The sequence below is a fragment of the Schistocerca cancellata genome, chromosome 1 (genome assembly GCF_023864275.1).
Source record: "Schistocerca cancellata isolate TAMUIC-IGC-003103 chromosome 1, iqSchCanc2.1, whole genome shotgun sequence".
NCBI lineage: Eukaryota > Metazoa > Arthropoda > Insecta > Orthoptera > Acrididae > Schistocerca > Schistocerca cancellata.
In genome coordinates, this window is record NC_064626.1 from 1095590015 (window position 1) to 1095602589 (window position 12575).

The following is a 12575-nucleotide window of genomic DNA, read 5'->3' on the forward strand; positions in this document are numbered from 1 at the left end:
CTTCATGGCATCAAGTTCTTTGTGACATGAGGCGAAACAGGTACTGAGCCAAAGTTGAGTTATATAAGAGCACACATTTCAGGCCACGTTTTGACGAGTTTGTGAACAACCTCCGGTGGCTTGGATCAAAAGTGATGTTAAAGAAATTCAGTAAACCCTCAACATCCAAACAAAAAATACATATAATCTTGTTAAAATATTAATTTTAATCAAGCTTTTGGATGCGCGCAGGTCTTCGAATGGGGAGTTGCTGCTTTGTTTGGGTTCAATCATTCCTTTCTTTTCCGTATGTTAGCATATAGGCACAATTTCTCGTCGCCAGTAACGATACAGGATAGGAGTGGTCGGTGTGGTTCACGAACCAATTGATGACGAGCAAGCAGAGATGCACATAAGGCCATCCGCTGATTTTTTGTGATTTTGGCTTAGAGCCGGCGGTACCCATACACCTGATTTTCGAACTTAGCCCATGTAAATTTCGCACTATGGTGGAATGATCACAGTTCATCACATCTGCCAATTCTCTAGTACACTGACGTGGATCATTGTGGATTAAATCCAACATCTAAATCTACATCCACTTCTACATGGCTACTCTGCAATCACACTTAAGTGCCTGGCAGATGATTTGTCGAACTACTTTCTCAGAACTCCCCGTTGTTCCACACTCAAACAGCATGCGGGAAAAAACAGATACCTACACTACTGGGCATTAAAATTGCTACACCAAGAAGAAATGCAGATGACAAACGGGTGTTCATTGGACAAATATATTATACTAGAATTGACATGTGATTAAATTTGGCCGAGCGGTTCTAGGCGCTACAGTCTGGAACCGCGCGACCTCTACGATCGCAGGTTCGAATCCTGCCTCGGGCATGGATGTGTGTGATGTCCTTAGGTTAGTTAGGTTTAGGTAGTTCTAAGTTCTAGGGGACTGATGACCTCAGAAGTTAAGTCCCATAGTGCTCAGAGCTATTTAAACCATTTGATTACATTTTCACGCAATTTGGGTGCATAGATCCCGAGAAATCAGTACCCAGAACAACCACCTCTGGCCGTAATAACGACCTTGATACGCCTGGGCATTGAGTCAAACAGAGCTTGGATGGCGTGTACAGGTACAGCTGCCCATGCAGCTTCAACATGATACCACAGTTCATCAAGAGTAGTTACTGGCATATTGTGACGAGCCAGTTGCTTGGCCACCATTGTCCAGACGTTTCCAGTTGGTGAGAGATCTGGAGAATGTGCTCACCAGGGCAGCAGTCGAACGTTTTCTGTATCCAGAAAGGCCCGTACATGACCTGCAACATGCGGTCGTGCATTATCCTGCCGAAATGTAGGGTTTGCAGGGATCGAATGAAGGTTAGAGCCACAGGTTGTAACACATCTGAAATGTAACGTCCACTGTTCAAAGTGCCGTCAATGCGGACAAGAGGTGACCGAGACGTGTAACCAATGGCACCCCATACCGTCACGCCGGGTGATACGCCAGTATGGCGATGACGGATACACGCTTCCAATGTGCGTTCACCGCGATGTTGCCAAACACGGATGCGACCATCATGATGCTGTAAACAGAACATGTATTCATGCGAAAAAATTACGTTTTGCTATTCGTGCACCCAGGTTCGTCGTTGAGTACACCATCGCAGGCGCTCCTGTCTGTGATGCAGCATCAAGGGTAACCGCAGCCATGGTCTCCGAGCTGATAGTCCATGCTGCTGCAAACGTCGTCGAACTGTTCGTGCAGAAGGTTGTTGTCTTGCAAACGTCCCCATCTGTTGACTCACGGATCGAGACGTGGCTGCACGATCCGTTACAGCCATGCGGATAAGATGCCTGTCATCTCGACTGCTACTGATACGAGGCCGTTGGGATCTAGCACGGCGTTCCGTATTACCCTCCTGAACCCACCGATTCCATATTCTGCTAACAGTCATTGGATCTCGACCACGCGAGCAGCAATGTCGCGATACGATAAACCGCAATCGCGATAGACTACAATCCGACCTTTAGCACACGAGGCAACGCCGGTCAACTGCTGTTTGTGTATGAGATATCGGTTGGAAACTTTCCTCATGTCAGCACGTTGTAGCTGTCGCCAACGGCGCCAACCTTGTGTGAATGCTCTGAAAAGCTAATCATTTGCATATCACAGCATCTTTATCCTGTCGGTTAAATTTATCGTCTGTAGCACGTCTTCTTCGTGGTGTAGCGATTTTAATGGCCAGTAGTGTATATCTTTCCGGGAGAGCCCTCATTTCCTTATTTCATTATGATGATCTTTTCTCTTTATGCAGGTTGCCGTCAAGAAAGTATTTTCGCATCAGAGGAGAAAGCTGGTGATTGAAATTTCGTGAGAAGATACCGTCAAACGAGAAACGACTTTGCTTTATGATGTCCAGAACAAATCCTGTATCACGTCCATGTCACTTTCTCCCCTATTTCTCGATAATACAAAACTTGCTGTCCTTGTTTGAACTTTCTCGATGTACTCCGTTAATCCTGTCTTGTAAGGCTCCCACACCACGCAGCAGCACTCCAGAATAGAAAGGACAAGCGTGGTGTAGACAGTTTCTTTAGTAGATTTGTTGCGTCTTCTAAGTGTTCTGCCAATGAAACGCAGTCTTTGCTTCACCTCCCCCACAACGTTATCTCTGCGTTCTTTCCAATTTAAATTGTCATAATTGTAATTCCTAGGTATTTAGCTGAACTACAGCCTTCAGATTTGATTGATTTACCGTTTAACCAAAGTTTAACGGATTTCTTTTAGCACTCACGTGGAGGACCTCACACTTGCCATTGTTTAAGATTAATTGCCGATTTTCGCATCAACAGATATCTTGTCTAAGTCGTTTTGCAATTTGTTTTGAACTTCTGATGACTTTACTAGACTATAAACGACAGCATCATCTGCAAACAACCGAAGACGGCTGATCAGATTGTCTCCTAAATGGTTTTTATAGATAAGGAACAACAGAGTGCTTGTAACACTACCTCGGAGAACGCCAGAAATAACTTCTGTTTCACTCGATGACTTTCTGTCAATTATCACGAACTGTGACCTCTCTGACAGTAAATCACGAATCCAGACATATAACTCAGACGATATTCAATAAGCACGCAATTTGATTACGAACTGCTAGTGAGGTACGGTGTCAAAGGCCTTCTGGAAATCTAGAAATACGGAATCAATTTGAAATCCCTCGTCGATAGCACTTAACAGTTCGTTAGTATAGAGGTAGTTGTCTTTCACAGGAACGATGCTTTATAAACCCGTGTTGACTATGTGTCAACAGACCGTTCTTTTGAAGGTAATTCATAATGTTCGAACACAACATATGTTGCAAAACCCTGCTGCATACCGACGTTAATGATAAGGGTCTATAATTTAGTGGATTACTCGTATTACCTTCCTTAAAAATTGGTATGACCTGTGCAGCTTTCCACTCTTTGGGTGCATACCTTTCGTCCAGCGAGCTGTTGAGTATGAAGTATGGAGTTATTGAGCTCAGCGTACTCTGAAAGGAACATAGTTGGTACACGTCTGGAATGGTAGACGCTTTTATTTAGTGATTTAAGTTTCTTCACCACTCCGAGTACATCTAATTCTAAATTACTCGAGTTGGCATCTGTTCTTGATTTGAATTCTGGAATATTTACTTCGTCCTCTTTGGTGAAGGAATTTCGGAAGGCTGTGCTTAGTAACCCTGCTTTAGCAGCATCGTCATCGATAGTGTTTCCACTGTTATCGTGCAGAGAAGGCATTGATTGTGTCTTGTCGGCCAGCATACTTTACGTACGACCAGAGCCTCTTTGAACTTTGTGCCAGGTTTCGACACAAAGGTTAGTTGTGAAAACTGTTATGAGCTTCTGTGAAAGATCTCCAATTTTGGGGATTTTGCGTTTGTTTAAATTTGTTTCTGCAACAGCGTTCTGACCTGTTTTGTGTATCATGAGGGATCAGCTCCATCGTTTGCCAATTTCATTGGTATAAATCTCTCAGTTGCTGTCGATACTATTTCTTTGAATTGAAGCCACATCTGGTTTACGATTATATTGACTTTCAGAAAGGCGTCAAGCGAAATTTTAGTGGTTTTTGAATTTATATATATTTTTCGTTTACTTTTGGAAGATTTGGGAGTTACGATACTCAGTCTCGGTACGACAGCCGTGTGTTCGTTAATCCCTCTAACCGATTTGATGCTCAGGATTATTTGTAGCCCAGAGGTAAAGTGTATTTTCACAAGCGTTTATTATTCGAGTCGGCTCATGAACTAGTCGCTCGAAATAATTTTCACAGAATGCGTTTACCACAAATTCGGATGATGTTTTATGCGTACCTCCGGATCTAAACACATATTTTCATCAACATATCGCGGTTAAATTGAAGTCATCGCCAGCTATAACTGTATGAGTTGGGTACGTTTTTGAAATCAGACTGAAGTTTTCTTTGAACCTTTCAGCAATTGTATCATCTGCATTGAGAGGTTGGTAAGAGGATTTTATTCCCGTTGCCAAGAATTACCTCTACCCATACTAACTCGCAAAGACTATCTACTTTAGTTTCGCTACAAGATAAACTACTTCTAACAACTACAAAAAGACCGCTACCCACTGCATTTAGTCTATCTTTTCTGGCCACTGTGACGCCCTTCGCAAAAATTTCGGCTGAACTTATCTCCGGCTGTAGCCAGCTTTCAGTGCCAATAACGATTTGAGCATCAGTGCTTTCTATTAGCGACTGGAGCTAGGTATTTTCCCAACACAGCTACGACAATTTACACCTGTTATAGCTATGGTTCCTAGATTTACGTTCTTTCTATGTTCGACCTCCACCCTTTGAGACTGAATCCGTTTCTGTGTTTCCCTGTGGGTCTCTAACCTAAGACAACCACCCAGGGCACGCCATGCGTTTAATAGATCTTGATCAAACCGCAAACGTCTTGTTGAACGTGAAGAGCCAGTAATGTCAAAAATCCTCCCTTAAACGAGAAAACCATTTTCTTACCGTGCTCTGTCCAATGGCATTATCCCCACACACGGCGCAAATGTATCTGGCTACCTTTGCTGCTGTCACACCTCTACTGACTGCAAATAGAAGAATATGTCGAAAGTGTTCCGACTTCTCCATTTGGCACTCCATTTTCTAGCGTTCACAGCTCCACTCACTACCTTCAAATGATGAATGTCAATATATAAACTCAAATAGCAGCAGTGAAGTACAAATAAAAAAAGACAATCGATAAATAAACCCCTAACAACCGGAATTCTAACATGCAAAACGAAAACGCTACTAACTTAGGCACCTACCTAATAAACAATAGTGAACAGAAGTATAGGCACTGCGCAGAGCGGGCTGGAACTAAGGCTGCTTATAAAATATTGACATATCGATATTTTTCCAATAAACATCGTTATACATTGGCGATATTTTTCCCCCAATATATCAATATCAAAACGGCTGTATCGAGTGCCGAGATTTTATTTTATATTATATTTTTTTACAACTTTCGGCAAATATTTGAAGAAGTTCTTTTGAAATTGTAGTAGAACATAATTTTACTTTACTTGTGAAGGAGTTTTACTACATTTTGAGATTTCAACACATTCAGTCTTTCTCGTTGACAGTGTGAGGCAAGTATAAGTGGCGCAAAAGAAGTCTGACTGCACTGGGATGTGGCGGTGTGAACGAAATAAAAAATTTACGATGCGAAGAAACAGAACACCGGTTGCATTAAAAACCATTTTTTTTTTTGCAACTGGTGTGTTATTTCTTTACTTAGGCATTCTTCAAAAACAATTGCTGAAAATAATGAACAAAAATGGAATGATAATTAAATCAAGACCTTAAGCTGTCGACAGGCGGGACTCGAACCCGTGATCTCCTGATTACATGGCAGACGTTCTATCCATCTCTCTCTCTCTCCCTCTCTCTCTCTCTTTTTATCGTTGTGTTTGGTCGCTGCGGACGTCACATGACATCCGTTAAAGTTCGTTTGTTGATCCTTCCACTCACTTTTTTTTTATTACAGAGACCAACCAGCTCTATAACCGAACACGCTGAGCTACCGTGCTGGCTGTAATTAAATCAAGACCCTAAGCTGATCCATCTGAGCCACTGAGGGTAGAGAGGATGGTGCGACTACAGGGATTTATCCCTTACATGCTCACCGTCAGACCCATATACCCAACTTAATGTCCACACACTACATTCGTAGTGCCCCTGCCCCATCTTCATATATAAATGACAAGACTCGTTTCTGCAGTGAACGGAGACGTATGAGGTACAAATCCGGTACGTGACGAAACAGAACGACGTACCCATCGAACTATTTTTATTGTGCCACTTATATGCAGTTACTGTTGTTAGCAAAGTGGTTATCTCAAGGGTAACGTGCATCGTTTTCCTTTCAATTCTCGCTCTGAGGGAGTAGCAAGGTCGCTGGTTTGTTGATGCATAGAATATTTAATAACAAATCAATACTTAAATATACTTTTTGGTTTTGGTGCTCCGGTGTTTGCAGGATCGGCTGACTATATCGTTTCCAGGGGACGCCCGATTGCCTATTGTTCGTGTGGTGAACGTAATCTTCGTGGAGGCTCCTGCAGTATAATATCTAAAAACTGCCAATGGAGGACACAGAAAAATGGACTTGCACAGGGTAGCGTCGGCTCCAATATTATTTAACATCTATACGAATGACCTTCCCATCAGCCACCAGACACGAATGTTCATTTATGCCGATGATGCAGCAGTGGCCACACAGGATAAAACCTTTGAACAAGTGGAAGAGAATCTCACAGGAGCCTTAACAGAACTTGCTAACTATTACGAAGGCAATAATTTCAAACCAAACCCTAGTAAATCCCAAGTATCCGCCTTCCCTCTTAGGAACAAACAAGCCAAACGGAAACTCCGAGTCTTATGGCAAGAGGAACAGCTGAAGCATACAAACAGCCCAAAATACCTGGGAGTAAATTGGACAGAGCGCTTACTTTTAAGCAGCACTGTCATAACACTAAAAAAAAGGTCTGTGCCAGGAACAACATACTGCGGAAGCTAACAGGTTCATCGTGGGGAGCTCAACCACACGTTTTGCGCACCACGGGTCTGATGCTGAGTATCTCAGCAGCGGAATACGCGGCGCCAGTTTGGAGGAACTCTGCTCACACTAAGCAAGTTGACGTCGCCGTAAACGAAACTGTACGTATTGCCAGAGGATGCCTTAAACCAACTCCCAAAGACAAAACTTATCCCATCATAGGCATAGCACCACCCACTATCCGCAGACAAGTAGCCGCCGAGATCGAAAGATCAAAACAAAAGAATGATCCTTGACACCCGATGCATATGCACCGAAAACAACGCGTCCGGCTGAAATCCCGCAGGAGTTTCATCGAAACTACTGAAGAGCTCGCCACCAAGCCCTTCGCAAGGCTGCTATCTCTCTGGGAAGAAATGGTGCCACACTCCACAATGAAACTACTTGAGGGAGGAGATCTGCAGGATTTCAACTACCTCTTACAACTTGGAGATTATTAAACCGGCTGCGCAGTGGAGTAACTGGGTGCAAATCAAACCTATTTAAATGAGGCTACAGTGATAGCGATAGGTGTGAATGCGGAGCAGTACAGGACTTGGACCACCTATTGATCTGCCTAGATATGTCTATAACATGCACTAAAGACGATATTTTGAAAGTCAATGACAAAGCAACCTACGTTGCTAATTACTGGGAAGGGAATATATAATTGGTGCATCCGGATACGGAAGAAGATCTTAAATATACAGCTTTAAAACTGGCAGTATACAGGGTGTTACAAAAAGGTACGGCCAAACTTTCAGGAAACATTCCTCACACACAAATAAAGAAAAGATGTTATGTGGACATGTGTCCGGAAACGCTTAATTTCCATGTTAGAGCTCATTTTAGTTTCGTCAGTATGTACTGTACTTCTTCGATTCACCGCCAATTGGCCCAATTGAAGGAAGGTAATGTTGACATCGGTGCTTGTGTTGACATGCGACTCATTGCTCTGTGAACGTTTGGGCAGTCATTGTTGGTGATGTCTTGATTGGGCCCCATGTTCTTCCACCTACGCTCAATGGAGCACGTTATCATGATTTTATACGGGATACTCTACCTTTGCTGCTACAACATGTGCCTTTACAAGTACGACACAACATGTGAATCATGCACGATGGAGCTCCTGCACATTGCAGTCGAAGTGTTCGTACGCTTCTCAACAACAGATTCGGTGACCGATGGATTGGTAGAGGCGGACCAATTCCATGGCCTCCACGCTCTCCTGACCTCAACCCTCTTGACTTTCATTTATGGGGGCATTTGAAAGCTCTTGTCTACGCAACCCCGGTGCCAAATGTAGAGACTCTATGTACTCGTATTGTGGGCGGCTGTGATACAATACGCCATTCTCCAGGGTTGCATCAGCGCTTCAGGGATTCCATGCGACAGAGGGTGGATGCATGTATCCTCGCTAACGAAGGACATTTTGAACATTTCCTGTAACAAAGTGTTTGAAGTTACGCTGGTACGTTCTGTTGCTGTGTGTTTCCATACCATGATTAATGTGATTGGAAGAGAAGTAATAAAATGAGCACTAACATGGAAAGTAAGCGTTTCCGAACACATGTTCACATAACATATTTTCTTTCTTTGTGTGTGAGGAATGTTTCCTGAAAGTTTGGCCGTACCTTTTTGTAACACCCTGTATTTACAATGTGCAGCCGATATTTTTCTAGGTCGATACGTCGATATTTCTTCCGTTGATATGTGATAATTTTTCGATATGTCGATGGCGGACGACGGTATCGATTTATCGGATTCGCGATAACTTTAAAAATATCGGCAGTCGTAGTTGGAACGGGAGACGTTGCGGACGGAGGCAGGAGGCAGTGCTGGACATGTGGGGCGCTCTGTGGCGGAGGATGCTAAGTTCACCGGACTTGGATACGATGTGACGTCATTATGACGTATACACGCTACATCGAAAACGATAGAAACCGTATATCGACTATTCGACTTTTGTGAACTTTCGAGAGGTTGTGACAGGGTAGCGCTGTGCTCTGCGCCATTCGTTTAGATGTGTTTTGCGTTCCTTGCATTTAAATCGTGTATTGTACTGTGTTTGTGTCCTGTGCGTTGTTTTCGTTTGCTCGTCTATAATTATGTGTTCAGCATTCGAGACACTAATGAGAGAAAAGCTGAAAGAGTTCAGCATCGATGTCGACGGGCAAATGCGTGGTTATTGTGAATCTCAAGCAGAAATTGATGAACTTGTGACCCAGCTGAAGAGCGTCGGTTATTCGTACTCGGTGAGAAGAAGCACTCAGCAGCCAAAATCTTCAGATGCGTCAAGACACTAACCTTTGGTTAAGATTACATTGAGAAATCCACTTCCCCTAGTATTTCATCTCCGGTCGACGATTTTTCTTCAACACTGCCTCATATTTTTCTTTTTAAGTTCGAAATTCAATCATTCTACACACCAGTCATTACTGGACACTAAGGTACCTGTCTCTGCGGTCCGAGTGTAAAATTACTTGGAATTATGGTTGATAAAAGACTATCTTGGTATGGACATATAAATTACTTAGCTAACAAACTTGCACGAGTTCTCTTTCAGCTATATAAATTAAGAAAAGAAAGTCAGCAAGAGTATGCTGCTACAATCTAATATGTACTGACAAAACCAATTGTATGAAACCATACTAAAATATTGATAATAAATAAATATTATTTTCGGCGTAAGCGTTCAATACAACAATCACACAATCTAATCTGGTCGGGACATAAGAAGACTTCACTTTTTTACGAAACGTGTTGTCCGTGGTGTTTTCAAGGCCACGGTCAGGAATATTTCTATTAATATCCGGCTCTTTTACTTTTATTTTGGCGAAATACACATACGCTGCCACACTGAGCTGTTATCAGAATCGCACGTGTGAAAACAAACCACTAGCTGACGACAGTTTAGAATCTCGAACGTTCGTAAAAGTCGATAGGTGTGTTAATCGACTAAAGTGTATATACGTCATAATGACGTCACATCATATCCAGGTTGGGTGAACTTAGCATCCTCGATCTGTGGCAGGTTGGTGCGGGCGCGGCGGTGGCGCTCGCGTGCGACAGCGGGGACCGGCAGCAGGTGCTGCGGCTGTCGCGGGCCGTCCTGGCGCGCCACCACGCCGTCCACGTGCTCGTGCTGGCGGCCCCACCGCGGAGCGGCGCGGACGCATACGACCAGCTCGCCGCGCAGTTCTGGGTGAGTGCCTTCCTGCCGCCTTACCTACCTACGCGTCTGTACCAGTTTTTACTCGTAGTCCACTGTCACCGCCAATACTTTATTAATTAAGCCTTGTCCGCCTACTATCGTCACACACAACAGTTTGCAGAACGCACAACAAGTTTGTTTGCTGATGATGCTGTGGTGTACGGGAAAGTGTCGTCGTTGACTGTAGGAGGATACAAGATGACTTGGACAGCATTTGTGATTGGTGTAAAGAATGGCAGCCAACTCTAAATATAGATAAATGTAAATTAATGCAGAAGAATAGGAAAAAGAATCCCGTAATATTTGAATACTCTATTAGTAGTGTAGCGCTTGACACAGTCACGTCGATTAAATATTTGGGCGTAAAGCCGTCGGCACACGGACTGTGCTGTCGAACGTTAACGTTGAGCGTGCCAAGTTCAACGTGCTGCTGAACGCTCAGGAACGATGCGACTTGTGCATGCGGTACGTGGGCCCCAACGTGGTATATGCGATCGCAGAGCACGGCAGTTGTGGGATGTTTCTAGTTCGCAAATCACGCTGTTTACTCAACAGGCGCGGGTAAAATTCCCACGTTATCTCTATTAAAACGCACATTTCCTCCATTGTTCATATCCTAGTCACATTGTTCTGTATGTAATATACACAAATAAAAACTTCAGTATCGATGTACATGTTTTAAGACAAAAAGGGAAGTACCATGTCCAATCAATAAGGACACAGGCTTATAAAAGTTCCTTTACAAACAGTGCGACACAAATTTGCAATAGTTCTCCACATAAGATAAACACTATTTTATCTTTCCCATAGATTAGTAAAGCCCTAACGTCATTCTTACTTGGTCACTGTTCCTACCCAGTAGCATAATCTTTACAACATGTAAATTACGAAACTCAAAAGAAAAAGGAACAAAACATTTTTATACAAGAAGCGCAAGCTGCCCTGTAGATTAAGCCAATCGAAAAAACACTTCTAAAAAAAAAAAAAAAGTGAACTTATATTTACATAACATATTGTAGTATATACTTACATTAAACTAATAACAAAGCATCAGAATCTATTATGTGCGCGAATGTTAGGAAAAAAATATCTAGTCTTGGCGACACGCGAAACATTATCACATCAAGTTTCTGATCATGTATCATCAAAGCTACTGACTACACGGGAAAGTGGCAACAATTGATTTATCGCCAATTCTAAGATGTTGCCACTTGCTAAATGCTTTTACCGGAGCTATGTTACTAACTGAAATTTAATTATAACAAATTGTACCAAGAACAATGCATTTTTGGTGGATCCTCAGTGTGTCTCTACCTTCAAATGACATACTCTCATAATATGCAAGTTACAATAATTCTTTTGCCACGAATATGAAGTCATCATTCATTCAACGAATCACGCAGTCAACAATGGGTTTTCGAACCATTCTCAATAAAACACTAATACGACCTATTCTTGAGTACAGCTCGAGCGTTTGGGATCCATATCAGGTCGGAGGACATAGAAGCAATCCAGAGTCAGGCTGCTATATTTGTTGCTGGTAGGTTTGATCATCACGCGTGTGTTACGGAAATGTTTCAGGAACTCGGGTGGGAGTCTCTGGATGAAAGATGGCGTTCTTTTCGCGAATCGCTACTGAGGAAATTTAAGAGAACCAGCATTTGAGGCTGACTGCGGTACAGTTTTGCTGCCGCCAACATATATTTCGCGGAAAGACCACAAAGATAAGATAAGAGAGATTAGGGCTCGTACAGAGGCATATGGGCGGTCGCTTTTCCCTCGTTCTGTTTGGGGGTGGAACAGGGAGAGAAGATGCTAGTTGTGGTACGAGGTACCCTCCGCCACGCACCGTATGGTGGACTGCGGAGTATGTATGTAGACTAGTTAGGTCGCTGCGAACTGTTAGTCCTTGGTTTTTTAGGGTAACCCGTGTTCCCACTGAGTTACCGCCAATAGTCTAATCCAATGGTCGTCAATTTGCGGCCCACCGAGCGACGTGGCCCAGTGGTTAGCACACTGGACTCACATTCGGAAGGACGAACGGTTCGAACCACCTCCGACCATCCTGGCCGGCCGGTGTGGCCGAGCGGTTCTAGGCACTTCAGTCTGGAGCCGCGCGACCGTTACGGTCACATGTTCGAATCCTTTCTGGGGCATGGATGGGTGTGATGTCCTTAGGTTAGTTAGGTTCAAGTAGTTCTAAGTTCTCGGGGACTGATGATCAGATGTTAAGGGCTCAGAGCCATGACCACCCTGATTTAGGTTTCCCG

At 43.4% G+C, this 12575-nt stretch overlaps 1 protein-coding gene across 1 annotated transcript in view; it reads left to right on the forward strand.

Annotated features, from left to right (window-relative positions):
- The window catches only part of LOC126130117 (uncharacterized), a 377494-nt gene that overhangs the window by 261921 nt on the left and 102998 nt on the right, over positions 1 to 12575 (forward strand). The window contains exon 5 of the mRNA XM_049915163.1: positions 10126 to 10296. Within this exon, the coding sequence (XP_049771120.1) occupies positions 10126 to 10296 (171 nt within the window). The remainder of the gene's footprint in view (positions 1 to 10125; positions 10297 to 12575) is intronic.